The 26177-nt window shown below is 36.7% G+C and overlaps 2 protein-coding genes and 1 long non-coding RNA gene across 3 annotated transcripts; 1 reads left to right on the top strand and 2 right to left on the bottom strand.

Annotated features, from left to right (window-relative positions):
• Positions 1-1300: 1300 nt before the first annotated feature.
• Positions 1301-3551, bottom strand: LOC136204281 (uncharacterized). Its single transcript, XR_010675178.1, has 3 exons — positions 3451-3551; positions 2725-2796; positions 1301-1705 (listed from the first exon to the last, which is right to left on the bottom strand). It is a non-coding gene; the product is annotated as an uncharacterized lncRNA (long non-coding RNA).
• Positions 3552-3696: 145 nt separating this feature from the next.
• On the top strand, positions 3697-6751 carry LOC136217952 (PKS-NRPS hybrid synthetase cheA-like). Its single transcript, XM_066004664.1, has 5 exons — positions 3697-3738; positions 4132-5480; positions 5571-5714; positions 6332-6432; positions 6741-6751. Exons 1-5 carry the CDS (start codon positions 3697-3699, stop codon positions 6749-6751), a joined length of 1647 nt encoding a protein of 548 aa, XP_065860736.1.
• Positions 6752-7837: 1086 nt separating this feature from the next.
• On the bottom strand, positions 7838-10627 carry LOC136217956 (protein MAINTENANCE OF MERISTEMS-like). The gene is made up of 6 exons (XM_066004677.1): positions 10583-10627; positions 9738-10014; positions 9293-9637; positions 8685-9238; positions 8184-8594; positions 7838-8079 (listed from the first exon to the last, which is right to left on the bottom strand). Exons 1-6 carry the CDS (start codon positions 10625-10627, stop codon positions 7951-7953), a joined length of 1761 nt encoding a protein of 586 aa, XP_065860749.1. The 3' UTR covers positions 7838-7950.
• Positions 10628-26177: the final 15550 nt, after the last annotated feature.

Here is a 26177-nt window from a genome sequence, read left to right on the forward strand (position 1 = left end):
CACTCTAACGCTTGTCCTGTCAAAGAGAAAGGAAACAACTTTAGTCGGACGGCCTCAACCGGAACACCGTTTTGCCGAGAGGTTTCGGCACACATAAAAAATTTATCGAGATGTTCGTTAGGGTTTTTATGGGGTTCCCCTCCGAATTGACCAAGTTGTTGGATGAGTTGGATCATGCTAGTCTTTATTTCATATGTGTTGGCCGGGATGGTGGCGGGCAACGATTCCGTTGCGGTTTTGAGGGCGATGCGGAGCAAGAATCTCCATCATCGAGCGCATGTCATTGCCTCCACCATTGCGGTTGTTATTCACGGGTTGCACCGGCAGCCTTTGGTTGACCTCGGGTTGGTTAGCTTCATTATTGAGGTTTGCCATTTTCTCTCTCCGAATCCTACAAAGAGTACGTTCAATTTCAATCAATAGGAACGAGAGTATCACTCCGAGATCGGGTGTGCATAAATAAATAAATGGAACAAATTATAGGCAAGAAAGAATGTTGTTAGTAAAAAGTATATATAAACAATTTATACAAAGATAATGCCTAGACTAACAATAAAACGTTTTGGTCTAATATTGCAAGAACATATAAATCCCCGGCAACGGCGCCAAAAACTTGATGAGAGTCCGGTAGAGCGGTAATAATATGACGATAAGTGTGTGCTAGGGTTATGGATATGATCTTTCTAAACGCTCTAACTCTACTAGACGCTACTACGTAGGGGCACGTGTACCCCGTCGTATCAAGTAATAATCCGGTTAAGACCGGGTATTGAATCCACGAGATTTATAACTACAAGTATTAAACTACTCGATTTTATACGTTATCTAAGCGGTGAATACTTTAGATTGAGTTTTGGTGACAACTCTAAACTACTCCTAAACTATGGGTGAGACAATTTTCATGTGTTTCAAGCCCTCTTAGAATGATACGGGTGACGATAAGTTATAACCTATGATAAACAACACGAAATATACACGATTAATAGTTTTACTCTTGCAAAGACGACTATTAATAGACCGAACAACTCCGTGAGGTTCTAGAGTCGTGATTTCCCCTTAAGGCGACTCTAATTCTTAGGATCAGAAACTAGGGCCCGTAAGTTCCGTGGCTCGTCAATTCCTACGGTTTCCGGTTTGTCAACTCCGGTGAGGTAACACCTATGTGATTCCTAATAGATTTCGAAGCTCGTGAACGACCTACACAATAATCAATTATAAGTATCAAAGCAAGCAATAAACATTAACACGTATAGTGAAAACGGAATCATAAATCATGTATTATAAATATGGAATACGGCAATACGGGATACAACCAAGCCTAGTACATAGAAAGAGTACAAACTAATTAACAAGTAGAAAGGGAAGAAGAATCGGCCCTTAAGACTAGCTAACAAAACTGTAACACCCTGGTCCAATACCATGTAGATATTGTCCGCTCTGGTCCAATTCCAACACATTGGGCCTCACGGCTTTAAAACGCGTCTGCATGTATTGGATTCACATCCTACTAATAAGCCCCAATCACTCCCTCTCCATTTCCGATGTGGGATTCAGTTCATTCCTGCCCCCATCGCCATCCCTTAGGGCCGCTCCTTGCTCAGGTCTTCCTACCCCAGCGCCACCCACTCCGGACCGGGTCGTTACAGGCCCACCAGCTTCCGCCTGGTTTGTCCCCGAACCACACATCGTACGTGGAGAGTCGGCTCTGATACCAATAAATGTGACACCCATTTCAATTAAAATAAATTAAAATGAATAAACCATAATTACAAAGTATCATGAATAAATATGTTGTAATTATAGTTGTCATATACACATATATATATGTAGATATAATAGTCAAGGACTTAGTTACATAATATAATATATACAAAGCAGAAAAACAAAATTTTATTTACTGAACTCAAGAAGATAAATCATCTTTTTCTAGAATACATACCTGTAGGGAATTAATAGGAAATTAAAAATAGTCCTAACTATCTTAACCATAAACTTAATAATTAAATATATTTAAATAAATAAGAAAAAAAACAATTGTAACATTTCAATTAAAGAAAAATAATAGTGAACTAAAACTATCAATTTCGGATCACAATTCATATGAGTTTGCATCTGCAAACTTAACACCTCATAAGAGACATAGTCTCGATGCCGATTGAACTAATAATATATAAATTAATATACAAGTTCTTAGTAATTAATCAAGGTAGCAAAATTTAAAATCCTAATGACGACGACTTCACATACTGACCAATCGGAACCAACGTCTCTAATCTTTTATTCCTGAAAAGTGGTGGTGGCAAGGGGTGAGCTGCCGACTCAATAAGATAGTTAATTAAATACACAGTTCAACCACATACGCATACAATAGTTTCATACATTTAATTTATAGGTTATCAAGCACCATGTACAACGAATTGCAAATTAATAGTCATTTAATTTAAGGGCCCTGCTTATTCTAGTATGGTAATACTCAATGGTTGCATGGCCATAATATCTATATCATGTCCATTCGATCACTAATAAGTCTCGGTCTAAAATCCATTCATGTCCTCACAACCATCGATGTCAAATTCAATTTATTCACGTCACCGAAGTCACAATAAATATATCAAGTATACATGTCAAACATATGAATCGAATCAGTAAGCAATTAATACACTCAGTCAAGTATAGCACTCAAACATACAAACACACATACTATATATTTAATTAACCACTTACCTCTATTAGCAAAATGTAAGTTTAACTAATCAGATAGCTTCTCTGGTATATCCTCCGCTTGTTCTTCGTGTCCTATATAATAATTATAATATCACCTATTAATTTTATATTAAGAACACCACAATAAATAAATATATATATATATATATATATATATATATATATATATAATACTTTAATTATTTTCATTAACTGTAAAGGCGTAATATAATTATAATAAAAGTGTATGTACATAATAAACTAAATCTTAAAACTTAATATATTAGCTATTAGCATATAGGATAAATTAGGTGGTTCTGGAACTTTAAAAAAAACAAAATTGTTAACCAATCTTATAAGAATGTATGAAATATGAAAAAAAAACTAAATCATTAAAATAAATAATAATTAAAAATAAAAGTAAACCTATATGTGGATGGGATATTACCACCACTCCCTATCTATGAACAAGTATATGTAGAGTCCTATATTGTGGATAAAATAGTATATATATATATATATATATATATATATATATAATATTTTGAAACCATAAAAAGTTGTAGTCTGATAAATCTTAGCTATAGGCTGAACTCTCACAAAGTTTATGTATAAAAATATAAATTTCATGGTGTGTTGTCTAATTAAAACAAACAATATAAAAGAAAAATCTAAAAACCCCTACAAATAACTTCTAGAGAGATTGATATATATAAATGGATGAGAAATAAAACTAACATGACTTACAAGTTTTTGCAGATTCGCACCAAAGAAAACCATCATAAAAATTCTATTAATCTGTTCACCCAACTGACGGCTCCAAAAGAAAAGAATAGGCTAGGTTTTCTTTTTGGGTATTGTTAAATACCGCCCTTAATTTCTGTTTCACCGCACTGTTTTGACCATTTTACCCTTGCCACTTTTTTTCCCCCTAAAACCTTAAAAACTCTGTCTAGTTTTCTCTCCCGAGCACAAATCCCGGATTTGAAAAAAATGGATCAAAACATTCCCGAAGACAATGAGTTAGAACATGAGGTAATATTACGAGAATTAAAAACGTTATTAATCATTTTTTTTATTTTTTTTTATTCGAATTTTGCCTGGGCGGGTGGCGATTACCACCCGTTCCTTAGGCCGATCGGATGAACTACCCGATCGGCCTAAGGAACGGGTGGTAATCGCCACCCGCTCCACCCATGGAACGGGTGGTAATCGCCACCCGCTCCACCCATGGAACGGGTGGTACGCGCCACCCGTTCCACCTTTGGAACGGGCAGTACGCGCTGCCCGTTTCCACCTATGGTGGAACGGGTAGCCTGCCCGTTCAGGCAAAAGTGGGCAGAAATTGCCCCGAACTAATTTCGAACGGGAGAAATAGGCCCGAAGTATTTTTTTTGTAATTTTAATGTAAATTTTTCGTATATTCAGGTACCGATAGAAGATTGGAACCCCGATAACATTGATTATAGTTCGCGTTTTATAACGGATACCGTTTTCCCCTCCAGTCAGGATGCTATTGATTGGGCAAAAAAGATAGCTATTCAGAATGGGTTTGAGCTTGTAATATCTTCGCACAAAAATGGGGGTAAACAGAAGTTGTTGCGCTGTTCACGGGGTGAACGATATAGAGGTGTTGTGAAAAATGATGAAGATCCTGCAATTAGGAAAAGTAAAACTAAAGCGTGCCGATGTAAATTTCAGATTAAAGCCTATCAACATGCAGACCTTTCGGGATGGGGGATAAAGGCTAAGGCTGGGTTAACTGGAATGCATAACCATACAATGCGTATGTATCCAGAGGGAAGTCGGCAAATGAGCGGACTCAGTATCGCATCTAAACAAATTGTGCGTGATATGTCTTCAGCTCAAGCAAAGCCTTGTGCTATTTTAGCAGCAGTTAAAGAAAAACACCCAGAGGACAACTCAGTAATTAAACACATATATAATTACAGGGACAAAATGAGGAGGGACGCGTTTGAAGGTAGAGACCTGGCTAGTCAATTCTACCATATTGCTGTGGAGAACAAATATGTCAATTACACACAGGCTGATTCAGGTGTGATAACGCATGTGTTCATGGCACATCCAGAGTCAGTTGATATGTTCAGGACTTACCACTGGTACATCGGCATTGATTCAACGTACAAAACAAACAAGTACAAAATGCCGTTTGTTGAGATTGTTGGGATGACGCCATGCAATAATAACTTCAAGATAGCGTATGCTATTGTTAAAGACGAGACCGAAGGGAGCTATCGTTGGATTTTGCAAAGGCTGAAGATTTTGCTTGGGGATGATCTTAACCCGACCGTTGTTGTTAGTGACAGGGAGCTTGGGTTATTAAAGCCGATACAAGAAGTTTTTCCACAAGCAGCGCACTTGCTATGCACTTGGCATATTAATAAGGATGTGGAAGATCGTGTGTATAGAATCATTGGAGATAAAGGCCTTGCCTCTAAATTCAAGAATGGCAAATGGAGAACAATATTAGAATCATTAACCATTGAGGAGTACGAGACCAATCTTATGATGATGAAGGAAAAGATGAGCAGGTTCAAAGGAGTTATCTCGTATGTTGAGGAGACGTGGTTGGTGCATAAGGAGAAGTTTGTTGTTGCTTGGACAAAGGAGTTCCTACATTTTGGTAACACAACTACTTGTCGAGTGGAGAGCGAACATGCTAGTCTAAAGCAATGGCTCAATACGGCAACTGGGTCCCTTGACACGGTATGGCAGAAGGTTCACAAGCAGATTGAATCACAAGCAACCAATATAAGGTATTTGCAATTTCTTCTACTGCGATTTTGGAATTTGCATTTAGGGTTGTATCATTTCACTAACTAATAATAATTTTGTCTTCGTATCAGGTACATGCTTGAACAGTCGCGGCTTCGTCAATCAGTCACTTTCACCGGATGCCCATTAAGCCAACTTGTATTCAAAGTCTCTCATTATTGTCTGCAGTTGTTGAATCAAGAGTTAGAGCGTATGAGAGGGTTGAGCCATGAAGTGTACGTGCGTTGCGATTGTGTATTGAGAACATCGCATAAGATACCATGTGCATGTGAACTGAAACGAGCTTGTGATCTGGAACAAATGATCAGTTCTGAGAGTGTTCACGTGTTTTGGAGAACACTTTTAATTAATCATGGTCACACTGATGAAAATGACGGGCGTAATGATCTGAACGAGGAGCAGCGATATTTTAAGTCCTTAGTGGACCAAGTCTCTAAAGCCGACCCATCCGTAATGCGTAATATTTCAATGTTTATCCATGATCAACTACACCCTGATCAAGCTCAGTACACCGAACCCGATGTCAAAATTAACGTGCGGGGGCGACCTAAGGTGAGCAAATCCACAAAACGTATGCCGAGTTCTTGGGAATATAATGAAACTCGTCGTGGACGGGCTCGTTCTACTAGTTCATCTAGGAGTCGTGGTAGAAGTGGCAGAATTAGCTCGTCATCCTCGGTACATAATGCTGCCTCATCAGGTAAATTATATCTGATAAACCTAACTTTTTTTTATAACTGTTTTGCAATATAGAGTTGTTTTACACTAATATACATGAATGCAGATGGAAAAATGTATCATGGTTCTGAATTCGTACATTCCGATAAAATAGTTGGCATAAAATGGTTCATGACTTGTGGCCGGTTCCTACCATGTACAATTCTGCTATCATGTTATTTGGCTTCTCAGGTGGGGACACATTAGCGTTGTGTGGTACTATCTTACCATTGTATGCCGCATCGACTGCTACAAGACCATCACGTGAGATTTGTATAGCTCATTTAGGGAATCACTGCCAGCACTACATACGTTTAAATTTATCGCCTAACTTTCCGGTGCCCCCTATAGTACACTGGTGGTTTGTGCACCGAGGCCAAAGCGTTGTAGGATGGGAGCGCTTCTATCAGGATAGGGTGACACAGTGGACCAGATTGGCCCAACTTAGGGGATATTAGTGGTTGATATTCTGTAATGTTACAGGTGAATTCTGATGAATTATGTGTGGTTCTGTAATGTTACAGGTGAATTGTGATGAATTATGTGTGGTTCTGTAATGTTACAGGTGAATATTGATGAATTTTGCTACTTCAGTTATCCACATTCCAACGTCTATATTCCAACGTCTATATTCCAACGGCTATATTCCAACGTCTATATTCCAACGTCTATATTCCAACGGCTATATTCTCCATCTATAAAATTAAACAATGTTGCTACTTCAGTTATCCACATTTACTCTTTACATTACGATCAACGAAAACTCTCAAACATAAATGGCTTCATCTGATTTTACCAACGAGTTCCCTAATTTTCCTCTCGAGAAAAGCATAGTTTCAACTTTGAATAAGTCTGATTGCACGACGAAGATGCTTGATTATCAATACTACGCAATCCGTGTATATGGAGAGACATTTGTGAGTCCAACAATGTTCCATCCTGAATTTCCATTTATGTTTTGCTTCAAGCTTCCGTCTGCTGGTGAGTTTCCAATATACTCACTACACATGCTGTGGTTCTTATGTTATATGTATTACATGCCTTTTGAATTTGCTCTAGAGGAATGGTTGAACAATTTGAATGAAGGAAATATTCCTAGTCATATTCAAACATTTCTGAAGTGGTTTATGCCTATTGATGACTGGAAAGCTATGTTCGCCAGACTATTGCGTGATAATCAGAGGGGAATCATCCCTAAAAAAAATTTCAAATCCATCATCTTTTTAAGATGGACAGAGTCTGAAATTTCTCATGAGGTTCATCGAACTTATCCTTACTCGATCGTGAAAAATTGGGATCGCTATAAATTAGAGGTTCGAGTACTACAGAGTATCAGCGCTTCAAAGAACGATTACCTGCCAGGACGAGCTTGGCCAAGAAATAGAGGAAATGCTCAATGGAACATTTTTCCTGTGGAATATGAGACGAATATTGCAGAGGAGAAAGAGATATACCTTGCAATACAGTCAGGTGTACCAGCGACATCTTCACCAAACATTCAGGTGTACGAAGAAGATAGTGACTAATGTCTTTTTTTTCCGGTTTATGTCGTTGTAATGTCTTTTTTCAGTTTATGTCGTTCTAATGTATTTTTACAGTTTATGCAGTTTATGTCGTTCTAATGTATTCTTAAATTTGCAATAATAACAAAACATACCACAAAAAAGTACTAAAATATCAATCCACCAAATTCTGTCAAAATAGTACTAAAATACTACAAAATACAGTCATAACTCACTTGGCCAAATGCCAAGCATCCATAATCTCCTCTAACGACTGCCTATATACAATCGCAGCATCCTCGTCCAGATGACTCATGTGATCCAGCACAGTTTCACCCCAGCCAGATAATCGACTAACCCACTGTAAAAAAGTAAGGAACAAAAAACAAGGTTAATATCATTTCACATTTCAGTAAATATCATTTCACATTACTAGACCAGTCAAGAAAACCAAAAATAACTTACAATCTCACTGTTCGAGCGAGTATAAACAGCCGGTCCGGGTGCAACAATCTCCGGAAGTAGACGAGGGTGTGAGTGACGGGTGTACCAATGCATGTACTGATCCTCACAATCTGATGGAGTATGTGCTGGAGTGAATACAGACAGTATAAGGACGGGCGACTGGGGAAAAGAGTCCCAAATACCCTGCACCATCACAGCTGGCACCTCTACACGATACTTCAAACTGGTCCACGGGCGAACAGCCTTAGAAGGCTGCAATATCGGTCTAGGAATGGTCTGCACATGTCCAAGCTGTCGAAGGCATCGCCCCGGCATGTACGGCTCGATCACATCCCGATACCGTATCCATCCAGAATATAGAGTCCTCGGGGTCTCAGTAATGGCATCAGGGCCATACGGCATCCACATGACCTACAGATGTATAAAATTACATTAACACATACAAGTAATACACAAATTTGTTTTAATTGAATAGTATTTATAATTATAAAGCAAATATACCTCATCTGCTGTCAACACATCAAGCCGGGCACGAAATGCTCTCAGCCGCTCATCGCTCTTCTCCATCGATATAGATGGCCACAACGAAGCCCTAGGAAGATCCGGGTCAACTGTAACTGCCTCTCGATGTGGCCTGAAGCAAGGAAAATACTCGTAAATCCAGGACTGGAGCAATGTCATACAACCCGTCATCTGCCTGCAATCTCCTCTGGTAGCAATACCAAGATGACGGTATAGATATGCTAGTGCAGCTGATCCCCAAGAAAGTCCAACGGCTCCAGCCGCCGAGTCCTGCACCTCTAACAGACAAGAAGGTCGGATGCGGTCACCACTCTTGTCTACGAATAAGGTGGAACCGAGCATCAGCCACGTCCAAGCTATAGCCTGGGTCTCAGGAATCCGATCACCTCCACAACGCTCCATGACGGAAGCGGCTCGTATACTACTAGAAGCATAATGACGGGCATCTAACTCAACCCGAGTCACCCCAAACAAATCCATCACGCACTCCTTAAGCTCATCAACAGTCGCATCAGCAGTCACCATGGCACCATCTACGGGGATGCGCAATATCTCCCACGCATCATGCATCAAAATGGTCATCTCGCCAAATGGCATGTGAAATGATGACGTGTCTGGCTGCCACCGCTCAACAAATGCCGTGATCAGTGCAGCATCTATGTGACTGTGCATAATACCAGGTAAATGGAACAAGCCAGATGACTCGATACGCGACTGAATCGTCCGGGAAGAACCACTGTACCATAATCTCAGCTTCGTGCAATACCCTGATCTGGTATGACACCTAAGGACGCCCCTGTCCTGACCGGCCCATATAGCACATGCAATATGTCCCAAAAAGCTCGGGATCACAGCACCATCAAATGGACCCCCGGGGACGGGGTCCTTCACAACCCAGTCATCCTCTACACTCCTCGATCGCTTGCTGCTACCTGAAATTACAGCAAACGGTAGACATTAATTTTTTAGTATATTTTTCAATAATCACGATTAACACAAATACAAATAAACACATTTTTTAATTTCTCTTACCAGAAGAAGATGCTGCGGTAGAAGAAAATCGTCCGTCTCGACCCCTCGTCACAACGCCACGATCTATGGGGATAGTATCAGCACTAGGACGATGCATAGAAGCATCCCCGTCCATGTCTATACCAGCCGCCTCATCCCGTCCCTCAGCACGCTCCGCCTGTGCAGCATGTGCCCTCCGGGCGTCCGCCATAAACCGCTGCTGCTCCTCCCGGTCCCGCCGAGCAGATGCAGTAACAGGACGTGAAGACGTGCGTCTTGGGTCAGCTCCCTCCTTATCCTGTAATATTATTTATTTATAAGGTATATTCAATTTAACATAATTTTTTTTTCTATACGTTCGGGTTTGCCTACGCCCGGTCCGTGCAATTTTTTTTAAAAAAAATTCAAAATTTGCCCCTTTTTGGCCTGAGCGGGTGGTTTACACCACCTGCCCTAAGGGCCAAACGGGTGCGGCGCACCAGTCGGCCTTAGGGCCGACCAGTGCGCCGCAAATGTTTGGCCCTTAGGCCAAACGGGTGGCGCATGCGCCCCACCATAAGGTGGAGCGCATGCGTTGTACGCGTTCCACCTTAAGTGGAACGCGTACGTCGAGCGATCCACCCTAAGGTGGATCGCATGCGCCGCGCGCTCCGCCTTACGGTGGAGCACGTGCGCCGTGCGATCCACCTTAGGGTGGATCGCTCGACACGCTGCATCTCCACCTACGGTGGAACGCATAGTTCATGCGTTCCACCGTAGGTGGAGATGGATTCCGGCGCCCGCCTAGGCGAAATTCTGGGATTTTAATCCCGAATTTCGGCCCGATTACTCACGATTTTGATAATTTTTTTTATGGAAATACTTACCGTAATACCCATGTATCCTTTGCCGATGCCTCCTCTTCGTGCCATCTCGTTTTTGGTCGGTTTTTAGAATGGAAAAGATGTTGAGAGGATTTGGAATTTCAAAACTTATGTTTGAAATAATGAGAAGGGAAAAAAGGTCAATACAGGGCGGTGAACCAGAATTTTAGTGCGGTATATAGTCGCCCACTTCTTTTTTCTACTCAAACTCCTCTAAAACCCTATATATTTATATAGGACTGTAATTTATTATATAAGGAAGGGTAAAAGTAATAATAAGAGTAAGGTTAGGTAAACTAGAGTCTTATCTACTTTCCACCAACGTGTACTTCATTTAATTGGAAAATTTATAATTATTTTAAATGTTAAAATGCTAACTAATTAGCACAAACATAAATATTTCCATATCATAAGGCTTTCTTCTGTTATTTTTTTTTCTTTTCATTCTAGCTAATTTATTATCCTAAGCCCCAAATTTTGCGGATGTTACACAGACTCAAAGTCGTCTCTTAGGACTTGGAGATGGAACTCTCGACATCGGTGAATGCGGATGGAGCGAAACTTCGGCGGAGTAACGGGAGGATTAAACAAGCTCTCAAGGTGTGAGGAACTCTAATACATGGAAAATTGAATACTGAAATGAGTGCTAATCACTCTTACTTATACATCAAGCTCGGGGGTAGAATCATAAATACACAAGTTGCATTATTTCTGCATTTTTCCCAGGACACGCCCCGCGTGGACAGGCAGGCGCCCCGCGTGTTTGCCCATTTCGTTGACAATTTCCTACATGAGGATCAGATTCAGGCCTGATGTCATGAACACGCCCTGCGTGGACAGACAGACGCCCCTCGTGTTTGCCCATTCCGTTGATAATTGACTGTGTGTGGATCGGAATCAGACTGGTTGTTGTTGAGCGATTTCCGCAAGTGCACGATATACGCTTGTAGTAATAAAAGATATCGATCCCACAGGGAACGTTTTTTAACAAAACTTATTTACAATCGGTTAAATTTACTTTAAGGTTTATAATATGGAAAAATCGTTTAATCGGTTTTGGTTTTGAAATTGCTAGAATGAGAATTAGATTAGAGTATGAAAACGTTAGAAAATATTCTGATTTAAGAATGAATTTGCAAGATAGGAACGTTTAGTACTTTTTAGAAAAGTAAACGAATGTATTTGTTTGCATTAAGCAAAGAAAACAACTTTAAACTTTGTACGAATTATAAAGATGAAATAAATGACGGAACCTCTAATTAATTGGCTTTGAACATGACAAAACCCTTTCGGGATAGTTGCCCTTAATCAAATTAAAACTCTTTCGAGATAATAATTTGCCTAAGTGTTCAACAAAGTTTCCTTGTAAAGATTTTAGATTAAATACGTTTTAATGAAAACACCAGCAGTCACTTTAGTGGATTGGTTACCATAAGTGCTGCATAAAAATCTATCGAATAGAACGGACTTTATTAGATGAAATATAAATTGATACAAGTTTACAGAGAACATGGAGCATGGAAACATTCGACGACTTGCAAGTGAACGGGTTGATCAATCCTTTCCTTGGATTTCGTTAGAGTTTGTCAGGCTCAGGGGCGGATCCTCTACTCAATCTTCTCGTTGAATCTTCGTAATAGAGACTGGGTCGGTCTACTACCAAAATGAAAACTAAACTGGAACAATGTCTAAATGCTACTAAACTTGTTATTATTGAATAAACAATGTGTGTACATCATATTGCTTTGAACAGAAATGAAATCTAATCTCTGATCTCTGACTCATTTCTGAGTCAGAGTTTCTGCATAACTCTTGCACTAATCTTAAAATCTAACTCTCTCCTATTTTTTCAACTCTCAAATCAATACTTTATTTATAGATGTTGAAGAGTCTTGATTGAAGTGTCGTGTCCGTTGTGGAGAGTCGTGAATGAAGTGTCGTGTCCGTTGTGAAGAGTCATCTTTATCCACCCGAACGAACGCGTTTCTTGGATTTTAACATGTGTTCATTGTACTTGGCAGAATTTCTGCTCTTACCGAGAATGGAAATTCTCTGCCGAGAATGAGGAACTGATTTTTCAGCCTTCGGATGAAAGAGCGTGTCGCGACCGAGAATTTGAGATTCCCTGTCGCGGCCCCAAATTCTCTACCGAGAATTTTGGATTCTCTGGTGAGAATTTGCGTTTTTCTCTGTTTCTGACTTCGTCTTTGTCCTTGTTTTGGTGTAATTGATCTTTGTTGTTTTTGACTCCTTTTGTAAGGGTTTTCTTCTGTTTTTGAGCTCTTTTCGTTCCTATTTGGATTTTACTAAATATTTAGGTACCTTACAAGAAAGAAACATATTCGAGAGTAAAAGCTTTCCAAACAGTTATAAATAGCATAAATTTGTAGCAATATTGATGTAATTATTGATGATATTTTAGGTATATTTTGGGCTTAACAAATCTCCACACTTAATCTTTTGCTAGTGCCGAGCAAAATTTCTCTGAATTTATTCTTTAACTAATCCCTTTATGAAAATAAAACATATATCTCGGTATTACCTTTTGAATTAGTTAAGCCGAAAAGACTAACTTCGCATGGCAAATTTATACGCAAAATATCAAACTAACTTAGTATAATATACGATATATCATTTGTCTTGTATTTTCAATTTTGAATTGAAGCATTCGGGACGATATAAGCACGCATATTCAGTCTTTCGTCTCAAGGCATTTCAAAGCACAAAATTTCCTTTCCCAAACCTAAATTAATATATGAGATATATTAAATGAATAAGTACTTAGGATTAATTATTGCTTAGTTACGCCCGAGATAAGGGTGGTCTCAATCGTAACTTTATACGTATTTTGTTGCTTGGTGTTTGCTTAAGAGGTACCGACCATGCCATAGGTGGACGCAATCGTTACTTTAAACTTATACACGCTTATTTTTTTTGTTTTAAACGTTCCTTCCATACCTCGATTGTGATAAGGGTGGTCTCAATCGTGGCCAAAAGTAAACGGTACTTAATTTTCTTCTCTTTCATATCTCGATTGTGATAAGGTTGGTCTCAATCATGGCCAAAAGTTAAGAATTCAACTAATTGATTAATTAATATGAAATATAATATTGAAATTGGGAAAAAGAAAGATAGCACATTCATCCTATATCGACTTAAAATTCAACATGTATTATGGCTAAAGTTTCCTTAAAAACTTTAATTTGTGTTAATGTAAGACGAAATCAAACCGAGCTAAAATTGTTAGTTCAATTTAATGCCTATAAACCTAATTGAAAAATTAAAAATAAGATTTATTGTATCATGAATTGCATGATATAAAATAGAGATTGAAAATAAAGAATTTATTTAATTAAAGGGTAAATTCCAAAAAAAAAACCCCTTGTGGTTTGATGTTGTTCCAAAAAAACCCATGTGGTTTGTTTTTACAAAAAAAAGGACTGTGGTTTCGCCGTTACCCGAAAAACGAAAAAGAACTTAACACCGTTAAAAGTGCTGTGGCAAGGGGTAGAGTTGGAAATTTTTTTTTTTTAATTTTTTTTAATTTTTCTTTTTTCTTTTTCTTCTTCTTCCTCTCCTCCTCCTCTTCTTCTTCTTCTTCTTCTTCTTCCTCTCTCTCTCTCTTCTCTTCTTCTTCCTCCTCTCCTCTTGTTCTTCTATTTTTTTTAAATTTCTGAAATCCAGACGTTACGTCTGAAATTCAGACGTTCAACGTCTGGATTTTAGATGTGTTGAACGTCTGAAATCCAGACGTCCAGAATTCTGGAAAAACCAATTCTTCTTCTTCTTCTTCTTCTTCTTCGAATCGATCATGGAAGAAACCTATAATAATGAGGTAAAGCTTCAAACAGATCTAGCAAATTCTAAAAACAGAATCTCTATGTTGAATATGGTAATCAATTCTGAAATCGCAACTCAATGCTTTCAATTCTGAAATCGCAACCAAATCGGAGGAAGAAGCGAAGATCAAGCAAATTACCGATGAAACAAACAAAAAACACAGAGAATTAAAATTACTCAATCTGAGCACAGAGAAAGAGCGAAAAGCAAAATCGAAACTGAAACAAAACCTGAGCATGAAAAGACAGACTCTGAGAACTTTCCTTCTCACGCTTCAAGCGATTAAGATGGAAACGGAAGCTTACAAAGCATCTATGGAAAACAGTGTTGTTCGGATCGGTCAATGGGAGTTTTATGCATTGAAACAAAGAGGAGATCGAAGGAAATTAGGAGGAAAGAAAAAATGGTAATTAATGAAGAATTGATAATCTCTGAAGAGGTTAAAGAAGAAGAAGAGGAGGTTGTGAAGAAGCTGAGCAGGTTACGTCGATGGCCGCCGTTAGGGAAGAAGCTGAGCAGGTTACGTAACAGAGAAGAAGAAGAAGAAGTTGGGTTTTTTTTTATTATTTTAATTTTCTTTTTAATTTTTGTTTTTTTTTATTTATTTTTTTAATTCTGACCGTTTTACCCCTTGCCACGTCATTCAAATTAACGGTGTTAGGTCATTTTCCGTCTTTCGGGTAACGGCGAAACCACGGTCCTTTTTTTTTTTGTAAAAACAAACCACAGGGGTTTTTTTGGAACAACATCAAACCACAGGGGTTTTTTTTGGAATTTACCCTTAATTAAAATACATTTACTCGAGACAATTCTTACTTAAAATCATATCGGAGATTTATGATAAATTTGAAAAATAATATTGCCCGTATAGAAATATTATTTCTAACGATAATGATAACCTAAAAATAATCATATTAACTTATGATTAATTTATAAACATATGAAAATGTTAAGTTAATAAAAATAGTGTTAAATAAATTGTGTTGCAATATATGTTGCACTTGCATAAAACAAGTGTTGCATTTATAAATATTGCTTAAAAATTATTCGTTGCATTTATTCGTACTAAAAACAAAATGATATATGCAATATCTCCTCCCACACTTAAATTGGACCATGTCCTCATTGGTGCAAAAATTGATAAAACACGAAAAATTTGTACGAAAATAAAGCAAAATTGTATGAAAACGGATAAATATGAAATGGATTGTTGCCAACATAAATAGAAATTGAAATTGTACCAAACTTAATCAAAAATAACATAAAAATAAATGAGTTGAGAAAAGATAAGATAAAACCTATTCTTGTGAAGGTGAACCCGGTGGAGATGGTGCGGTCACTACGCCTCGACGACGGAAAAATGATAACAATCGGCGTCGGGTGACGTATGATCTCTCCTCAAAGTATGTATATTTGCATCCACCGCGTAAATTCTCGAATCCATCACTTGATTGTTTGCAATAATATCATCTAACCGCAAATTCATTTGCCGATTCTGTGGAGGCATATGGTTCAAAATTGTTGCAAATTAACTTGATCAACATTGTGCTCATTGCCAACATGCCTTTGTGCTTGTGTGTAGGCATCAACATGCTCCGGCTCCGCACCTTCTTCTTACATCATCATAAGGCATATCGTCATCCGCACTAAAATTTGTCAGCGCATTACCATCCTTCTGAATAACATTACCATGTGAACTTGGAATTCCAACATCGAAAAATAAGTAGGAGTAACTGACGGAAAACCAGGCCAAAATACTCGTAGCATCCAAAACAAGACCCGTAATCAAAGTACACATAGTAACGTGCTTATTGGTTGAAACGGAAACATGGACTCAATTGTCAAAAGGGTATCCAATTTAATCTACCACGAAAACCAACGATCTTTAATGAGTGTGCTAGTAGCATTCTTGGGATTAAATCCATCCAAACTAGTCAAAGTATGTCCAAACCGGATTGGTTGGAAAATGAATGGCTTAACAATAAATTATTTTTGTATGATATCCAAACCAAATACGCATCTCGTCATCCCCAACTTTATAAAATCAACCGAAATCCTAAATGTAATCCGCTCATTCTTTTTAAAGTAGGAAAGAGTAACCAATACAATAATGTCTGATTCACTATGCACGATGTCCATAATAGTGCTTGTACCATGTGCCCAACCCCATCTGAAATAATGCTGAATGGATCCACATTCAACATGCAAACAATTATTAGACATAGAGGAAACCTGGTTAGTAACCTGCTGATGTTTAGGCATTGTGTGTAAAAAGGGTTAGGTTATGGATGTGGTGTTTGGGAAAGATGTATTTTGGAGAAGTAAAAATTGGTAAAAAGTAAAGGTGATATGGTGTGGAATTGAGTTGTGAAAAAGAAAATGTGTTTGAAATAGAGTTTATGGAATGTGTGTATAAGGGATAGGTATATATAGGTTTGAATATAAGTATGAGGAAGTAGTGTAGGAAGAGGAAAAGTGGAATTTATGTCAAAAATCGGACTCAAATCCCCCCTACAGGTCGTGGGTCGCGACCGAGAATTGCCTAGCCGCGGTCGCGGCACGCGAAATTCAGAGAATTTTGCACTCTGATTTCGGCCTATTTTCGCTGGACTTACCGAGAATTTTTAATTCTCGGTAGAGAATTGGTCAAAAGTGCCTGATTTTGTGCATTTGGACTTGGTTTGTGCAATTTTGTTGATTAATTGTGTCCTGAACGTAATATAAACTGTACATGCACTCAAAAACTAAAATAAATAACATTAAATCCAAGGGAAATCAAAGGTTTATCCTTATGAAATTTTGAGTAATGAAACATTAAATGTTGAATTAGAGTTAATGTAGAACCAATGTTCATTAATTCACATAAGTTGAATGAACAAGCATTTGAATGGAAATTAATCTTTAAAAAGGGAATAAATAAAAGTGAATGTATATCAACTCTTAAATACGAGTAATCTTTTAATCATAGTAAAGTTTAGGTATTGGCAATGTATGTGAAATAATCAAATTAACACAAAAGTATTTAAACATGATAAACAAATTCATTGAAAAGATATACTGTTTCATTTTGATAAGTGCATACAGATATATGTTAAATAATTATCATGATTAACATAAATGAATCAACAAATAAAAAGTAAACTTGATGATTTAATTTAAAATGAAAATTCATTATTATGTTCAATAGTTAATAATGATTATAACTTATTAGCTTTTAAGATATATGGATAGATTGATTTGCTAATAGTCTATAAATTGTAACAGACATAAACCAGAATAGAAGATTAAAGTATGGAATGAAATGAATTCTTATTGCAGGAACTCATATGTACATAAATCAAACAAGAACATATATACAAGAAAGAAGAGAAAAGAAAAAAAAAATAAAAAAACGATCCTATATACAAAAACAAACAAATGAACAATTAAACAAATCAAATTTATTAATCACTTATGCATATTAATTCTGAAGCATTGAAACTGATACAGAGTAAAATTATTGGCAGATTCATGTTATTATTATAGACAAAATCATGGTGAATGTTATATTGTTCCATATCAACATATATATAGATTTAGTCAAATAATTTGCATAGTTAACATATACTAATAAAAATAACCAAAGAATCAAAAGTGGATATGTTTATCAAAATTGAAAAACATATGTGCAGAACAAGACTCAGATTTATCATATAAAATGAATGTTCATGAACTTGTTCAATAGTTATGAATGATTATACCGTATTAGTATGTAAAATATATGAAAAGTCAGATGTTCAGAAACATTTCAGAAATGAATACAGATTTATGAAAAATAATTACAGATTCTTGGACAAGGTTCAATTGTTTTAAGCAAAAAGAATTAAAGAATCAAACTTGACAGTTTTATTAAAATTAGAAGAACATATATACAAAGAACAGAAAGAACAAACACATATAAAAATGAAAACAAACCGTTGTACAAACTATACACAACAAACATTTTTATTATATTTTCGTTCTTCATTAAATGGGAAATGGTGCACTGTAGCATTCTGATATATCAGGACGCTTGCTGCGTGCAGCAGTAATCTTCATGGAAGATTTATGCTTGGAAATCATGCGTTTGAGAAAAGGAAAAAGTCTCTGAAACTTTTTGAAAGGTTTGAATAATTGGAGAAGAATATCAGATTTTGTCTGAAAGAGATGAAAAAGTATGGAAATCTGATCTTCTCTAATTATTTAATGATGTTAGGATGACTTAAAATGTATGTTGGTGGTTTCGAAAGTAAGAAAACAATTTCTGTAACTTTGTGTGTTTTTTTTTTAAATGTGTGATAACTGAGAAGAAATCAGATTTTGTCTGATAGAGATAAATAGAAAGTGTAAGTAACAAAAATCTGATCTTTTCCAATTATTTATAATCAATCCAGGACAAATCAAGGTGTCTGTTGGGATTAAAAAGGTGTAAATTCACACCATTTGAACATGAACAAACTTAATTTTTCGAAATGTATAGCAAAGGTTCATGAATTTAAAGAAGAAAGAAGGATACAGGTAAAAAAAAAAGACCCGTGTCGCGACCGTGAATGACGATCCGCGGTCGCGAATTTTTTTTTTTTTTCGCTTCGCTGAAGTTACCGAGAATTTTTTTCTCTTCCTTTCCCTTGAAATTTTGAAAATCCTGAATTCTCTACTGAGAATTCACATTCTCAGTAAGTTCAGAAATTTTCAAAACATCAAACAAAAGTCACAGTAGAGATTTTAATTATGAAACTTAAATTTTGTGTAACTTTTAATTCAATATCGTTCAATGATCAGAAAAATTTTATTTCTAATCTCACCATTATTACTAAACTAAAAACTAATGTATAAACTGAACTAAAATGACATGTAAGAATTTAAAATATGAAAAACTAAAAACTAAAAAAAATGTGATACCCCTTAAGAATTCTCAAGGAGAATCAAAATCATGGACATAATCAATTACTTAGACCGGTTTTAAATAATGGTCATGTCCATTTAACTTATCAGGAACAATATGTTTTTTTTTTGCATTTTTTTTAAGCGCTTTCTTTTTAGCGTTTTCTCAATTTAAGGATCTAATGATTTCGGTGAATGCCCAAACTTCTAGTTTTGTGCACGAACTGGAACTACGCACATGAACTGAAACTTTCAAAACTATATTAAAAGCATACAATTCATTCCTGGCAGATAAGGTAATTTCATCCTACTTCTGATATATCTTTCTTTGATTAGCTATTTCTTAGAGAGATAAATGTAGGTGTTTGTAAGGAAATGATAAAAAGGGAAATTATTTGGGTTTAGTGTAGGAATTGAATAAATTTCTTAACAAAGAGATATGATGTTTTGGTGAAGGACTAAGTGTATAGAAAAGAGGTAAAGGTTTCTGGGAAGATTTTTTTTCTGGGAAAAATTATCTGTCTTGTTCCTGATACTGCAGTTGCGGAACCCGATATGCAATTTGAAAAATTTCCATTCCCTTCTGATGTACTTGCTAGCCGAATTTCTTTTCTGTAGACTCCTTTTGTGAATTTCATTGATAATCAAATCTCCAGTCTATCTTTGAAAAAACTTGAATTTTTATCTGCAAACATCTAATTGCAAACGTTAAATAACAACGAGGATTTAGTCCTAGTGACCATCCTCAATAAATAATAAAAACTATAAAATAAATAAATACATATATTATAAACCAAGGTGCGAAATAAAACACGAAAAACATAAATTTTTGTTAAAAATTTGGCGTTCCCCAGCAACGGCGCCAAAAACTTGTTGAGCGATTTCCGCAAGTGCACGGTATACGCTTGTAGTAATAAAAGATATCGATCCCACAGGGAACGTTTTTAGACAAAACTTATTTACAATCGGTTAAATTTACTTTAAGGTTTATAATATGGAAAAATCGTTTAATCGGTTTTGGTTTTGAAATTGCTAGAATGAGAATTAGATTAGAGTATGAAAACGTTAGAAAATATTCTGATTTAAGAATGAATTTGCAAGATAGGAACGTTTAGTACTTTTTAGAAAAGTAAACGAATGTATTTGTTTGCATTAAGCAAAGAAAACAACTTTAAACTTTGTACGAATTATAAAGATGAAATAAATGACGGAACCTCTAATTAATTGGCTTTGAACATGACAAAACCCTTTCGGGATAGTTGCCCTTAATCAAATTAAAACTCTTTCGAGATAATAATTTGCCTAAGTGTTCAACAAAGTTTCCTTGTAAAGATTTTGGATTAAATACGTTTTAATGAAAACACCAGCAGTCACTTTAGTGGATTGGTTACCATAAGTGCTGCATAAAAATCTATCGAATAGAACGGACTTTATTAGATGAAATATAAATTGATACAAGTTTACAGAGAACATGGAGCATGGAAACATTCGACGACTTGCAAGTGAACGGGTTGATCAATCCTTTCCTTGGGTTTTGTTAGAGTTTGTCAGGCTCAGGGGCGGATCCTCTACTTAATCTTCTCGTTGAATCTTCGTAATAGAGACTGGGTCGGTCTACTACCAAAATGAAAACTAAACTGGAACAATGTCTAAACGCTACTAAACTTGTTATTATTGAATAAACAATGTGTGTACATCATATTGCTTTGAACAGAAATGAAATCTAATCTCTGATCTCTGACTCATTTCTGAGTCAGAGTTTCTGCATAACTCTTGCACTAATCTTAAAATCTAACTCTCTCCTATTTTTTCAACTCTCAAATCAATACTTTATTTATAGATGTTGAAGAGTCTTGATTGAAGTGTCGTGTCCGTTGTGGAGAGTCGTGTCCGTTGTGAAGAGTCGTCTTTATCCACCCGAACGAACGCGTTTCTTGGATTTTAACATGTGTTCATTGTACTTGGTAGAATTTCTGCTCTTACCGAGAATGAGGAACTGATTTTTCAGCCTTCGGACGAAAGAGCGTGTCGCGACCGAGAATTTGAGATTCCCTGTCGCGGCCCCAAATTCTCTACCGAGAATTTTGGATTCTCTACTGAGAATTTGCATGTTTCTCTGTTTCTGACTTCGTCTTTGTCCTCGTTTTGGGCTTAACAGTTGTCATAACCACGCCCCGCGTAGGTTGGAGTACGCCCCGCGTGATTGGGCCTCTGGGATTTAATCGCTTGAATCATGTCTTCGGCGCCCCGCGTGGCTTGGAACACGCCCCGCGTACTTGAGCTTCTGAAACTTAGATTGAAGAATTGCTCCTGTACGCCCCGCGCATTAATAGAGACACCCCGCGTGTGTCGGTGGGTTTTTACTCCTTTGCTTGTACCTGCGAAATACAATTCTCGACAGCCGAGTTAGCTTGACGCTTATTTTTTCGAAATTAATTGAAAACAAAGGAAATTGATCAAAAACATAAAATTTATTTTTATTTTGTTATTTTATTAAAAACACATTATTTTTGTAATTGAACTCACTTATTTAGTTCATAATTAAATCGTAATTCACGCTAAAAGATAGGGACAAAATGCCCCTATCACATAAACAACATAATGGTTCAAGGATATCACGTCGACTAGTCAGCTAGTAAAGTAAATGTACTTTCACGAGGAAAGATTCAAGGGTTTACCCATTATATGCAAATATCGACTGTAGAGTGTTATCACTACATCAATTTTTCGATTATCAATTTCATTCACGTGGGTTTTGTTGGAAAATTTGGCATATATTTGTGATTATTCATCAACTTGAGGCTCAAATATATAATGGATAGATGAATTTTGAATAATAGGAAAAATATCATTGTGTTCTATTCCATGAGATCTTTCCAACGATACATTATAAGCTCAAAACGGATAAATAATCAATGAGAAATTGATTCTCAAAATATGCCATATGCAATGGTTTTATTGAGGAAAATGAAATTAAAATTTCTTATATCACATCCCTTTTTATTAGGAGTTCAAAGGTTCTTATATTAAGCCATTTTCCAAGGTTTCAAATATTAACTAATTAAAAGGCTCTCTCACACGCAAGAATGCAACCCAAACTGAATGGGTTGAGAAGCACACCCGCACGTCCGTGAACGAGGTGAATGTCGGACCGAATTAGATCCTCAAAATTGCCTCATTTTGCCTCAATCCGTTTATTTGTTTTTTTCTCATTCGTCAGAATCCTTTAGAATTTTAAAATATGGTGGTTATAAATAGCTTAAATTATATCATTAAGGAACATGAGTTAATTTTTGTTTGCAAAAACCTATTTTAATCAATTTTTTCTTCATTTTATCGTCTGACACTGTCTGGAACTCTATGGTGGAGTTGCAGATTTTGGAGACACTCAATATATTGCCTCGTCGTACATCAGCTCCTCGGATTCTTCCTATTCGTTGGTCTACGCCTCCGCATGGTTGGATTAAGGCCAATACTGATGCATCAGTTACCCTGGTGAATTCTGGCTGCGGGGGTGTTTTCAGAAATCATTCTGGCCACGCGGTTGGTTCTTTTGCTTTGCCTTCGTCCTGTCGTTTGGTGCACGTTGCGGAGCTTTATGCTGCCCTTTACGCGATCCGCACGGCTTTCAACCTAGGTTGGCGGCGCCTCTGGTTGGAGAGTGATTCCAGGTATGTAGTTGCTCTTCTTCATGACATGGGTATCACAATTCCTTGGGAATTACTTCAGGATTGGATCGAGTGTCGACGTATGATTTCTGGAATGCATTTTGTTGTTTCGCACGTCTACCGTGAAGGGAATTAGGTTGGTGACGCACTGGCAAACTTTGTTAGGACTTGCTCTGACGCTATGTGGTGGGACACTTTTCCGATTTTTTGTTCTAGCTTTCTCTGGGACAATTTTAACGGCCGAGCCTTGTATCGGTTCGCTTAGTTTGTGGGTTATTTTTTTCACTCTATTGACTTTTTATGACTTGTTCTACATTTTTTAATATATTCGGGTTTAGGTTTGGAGGCTTAAGTGATGCCAATCTTATTGGGATTCCTAGGTCTTCTTCCTTTGTCCCCCACTTTCAATCAAAAAAATGAATTAACGATTGTTCAATAACAGACAAATCATGGCTTAAGAAAATCGTTTCATGCAATTAGTACAAGGTTTACAAGTATTTAATAATTTCTAAAAAAAAAAACTTAATAATTTCTTAAAAAAAAGTACTTAATAATTTTTGTTTTCTCATATTCTTGTACGTTTTTATTTTATTTCTTCACATGCTTTTTATAACTATCATTATTTTTAATTAGTTGTTCAATTTTTGTGGTTACTTATTATATGAGATTAAAATGCACGGTACGACGAAAAATAGATGCGTTTCATACATGCAAATAGCAAATACAATAAATTATTACGAGGATGACAAGTCACCTTAATTTAGTTCGGGGGGACCATTTTTAAAGGAATGAAGGAAATATAAAGAATCCATTTTTGTTTTTATTCTTTGAATTCATACATATATTCTCAATGCCCATTCAAATACTTTGATTCAATATCTATAGCTTTCGTTTTTAAACCAAAAGAGTCAATTACTTTGAATTCTATACTTTTTGTTGCGTCTTTCATTTTTTTGGGTCAATGATCCTTACATATACACGTTTTGTGTTCATGAGACCAGTGAGGGAAACATATTCAAAATCCTTTGTCTCTTGTCTATAGCTAAAGCGAATAAGTGTCTGTTTCGCTTTTCAAATTATTAGACAGATTCGGTTTAATTTAAATTGAAGTTTAGGTATAGTTTAGTTTTGAAATTGTTAATATTTAATAAATTAATTTAAATTTGATAAATTTTTAAATATTAAAGGTTTAATATATTATTTGTTCTCTGAATTTATCCAAAAAATTTGATTGGTCCTTTGAACTTTCAAAGTGTCCAGATAGCCCCCTGAACTTACATAAAATGTTCAGTTAGCCCCTGAACTTGCGTAAAATGTAATTAATTGATCAATCGGTTGCAAAAAAATAAGTTAAATGCAGAAAATGTATTGCACGCGTCTTAAAAAAAAGTAAAACAATCAAGATCGGGGTATTGCGGTTGTAATATTAGAGAATACAATGTTTATAGTTGAGAAAATAATAACTTCATTTTTACTCTATTCTTGAATTATGTAATAACATTCTAAGACACGTGGAATACACCTTCCGCGTTTAACTTATTTTTTTGCAACCGATACATTTTACGCAAGTTCAGGGGGGCTAACTGGATATTTTGTGCAAGTTCAGGGAGCTAACGGGACACTTTGAAAGTTCAGGAGGCCAATCAAGTTTTTTGGACAAGTTCAGGGGACAAATGATGTATTAAGCCCATTTCAAAATTAATTGTATTTGGATTAATTTATCAAATATAAACACACTTTGATTTGAGTGTAGCCAAATTAACCCTTAATTCATAACTAAACTTATGAAGCATATATACTAACACATGTAGTAAATATTACCCGACTGCAGGCAAGGTTGGAACAATAGCGGAGGGGCTCGGCTAAAGCAGACGCAATATCATATGAGGATACGCGAATAAAGCTGGTCAACCTCTTACTTAAAGAGAAAGACCATTGGAGACAGCGGTCAAAAATATTATGGCTTTAGAAAGGGGATAGGAATACCAGGTTCTATCATTCATTTGCGAATGGTCGGTGAAAGAAAAACCATATCAGTAGACTACGAAATACAGAAGGGGACTAGGTGTCTGATAAGGTTGGACTAGGCCAGATAACACATACGTACTTTTTTGAGGTATTATCTGATAGTAGCAGTGACTGCGGGAGGTGGTGGATCGAGTTCAGCCTCATGTCTTCATAAGTGATAATGAGCATTACTAGTTCCTTTTACTAAGCACAAGTTTCAGAAGGCGTTATTCGAGATGCATCCAGATAAGGCCCCAGGGCCTGATGGGTTCAACTCGGGGTTCTACCAACATTTCTGAGACCTTCTGGATGATGACATTTTCAAAGCCGAGACGACATGGATCGAATAGATATTTTCCCAAATGGTTTAAACAATACTATTATTACCTTAATCCCCAAGTGTGAGAATCTATATGATATGAAGGACCTTCGATCTATTGCGTTGTGTAATGTCCTGCTCAAAATTGTCTCCAAAGCATTGGCCAATAGGTTAAAAGTTATTTTGCCTTCTATTATCTCTGAAACCCAGTCTGCATTCATTAAAGGTCGGTTTATTCATGATAATGTCCTGATTGCATTTGAGCATATACATAGTATCAATCGTAATATAGCATTGAAAATGGATATGAGTAAGGCCTATGATAAGGTTGACTGATATTATCTGAGGGAGATAATGCTTAAATTGGGTTTTATGGATAAGTGGATCGGTCTGATAATGCTATGTGTTTCCTCTGTCCAATATATGGTTAAAATCAATGAGCAGTTAGTGGGACAAATTTTTCGTAAATGGGGCCTGAGGCAAGGGTATCCTTTGTACCCGTATCTCTTATTGATTTGTGTGGCGGGGCTATAAATCAGGATTTATTGCATGGGTGTCGGGTAAGTAGGGGTGCTCTGTCTGTGTCCCACCTTTTGTTTGCAGATGATTTGTTTCTCTTTTGTCAGGCTAGCATAGTAAAAGCTCGGGTTGTCAAGGAATTACTACATACGTACAAAAAGGCATCTAGACAGGTGGTCAACTTTGCCAAATCTAGTATTATGTGTAGTAGGAATGTCGCATCGGAACTGACGCTCAGAACTTCTAGCATTTTGGGTGTGTTTAATCCTTTCAATACTGGTAGGTGCCTAGGGCTCCCTTCACTAGTGGGTAGAATGAAGACGACCATTTTTGCACATTTTAG

The sequence above is a fragment of the Euphorbia lathyris genome, chromosome 1 (genome assembly GCF_963576675.1).
Source record: "Euphorbia lathyris chromosome 1, ddEupLath1.1, whole genome shotgun sequence".
Classification (NCBI taxonomy): Eukaryota; Viridiplantae; Streptophyta; class Magnoliopsida; order Malpighiales; family Euphorbiaceae; genus Euphorbia; species Euphorbia lathyris.

Excerpts from the sequence above, each read along its gene's own strand:
- LOC136217952 (XM_066004664.1), top strand. The coding sequence starts at position 3,697 with ATGGATCAAAACATTCCCGAAGACAATGAGTTAGAACATGAG. Across the intron at positions 3,739-4,131 it reads ACAATGAGTTAGAACATGAG|GTACCGATAGAAGATTGGAA; the intron begins GTAATATTACGA and ends TCGTATATTCAG. Across the intron at positions 5,715-6,331 it reads AGAGGGTTGAGCCATGAAGT|TTGGCATAAAATGGTTCATG; the intron begins GTACGTGCGTTG and ends CCGATAAAATAG.
- LOC136217956 (XM_066004677.1), bottom strand. The coding sequence starts at position 10,627 with ATGGCACGAAGAGGAGGCATCGGCAAAGGATACATGGGTATTACG. Across the intron at positions 10,015-10,582 it reads AAGGATACATGGGTATTACG|GATAAGGAGGGAGCTGACCC; the intron begins GTAAGTATTTCC and ends ATAATATTACAG. Across the intron at positions 9,638-9,737 it reads TACCGCAGCATCTTCTTCTG|GTAGCAGCAAGCGATCGAGG; the intron begins GTAAGAGAAATT and ends CTGTAATTTCAG.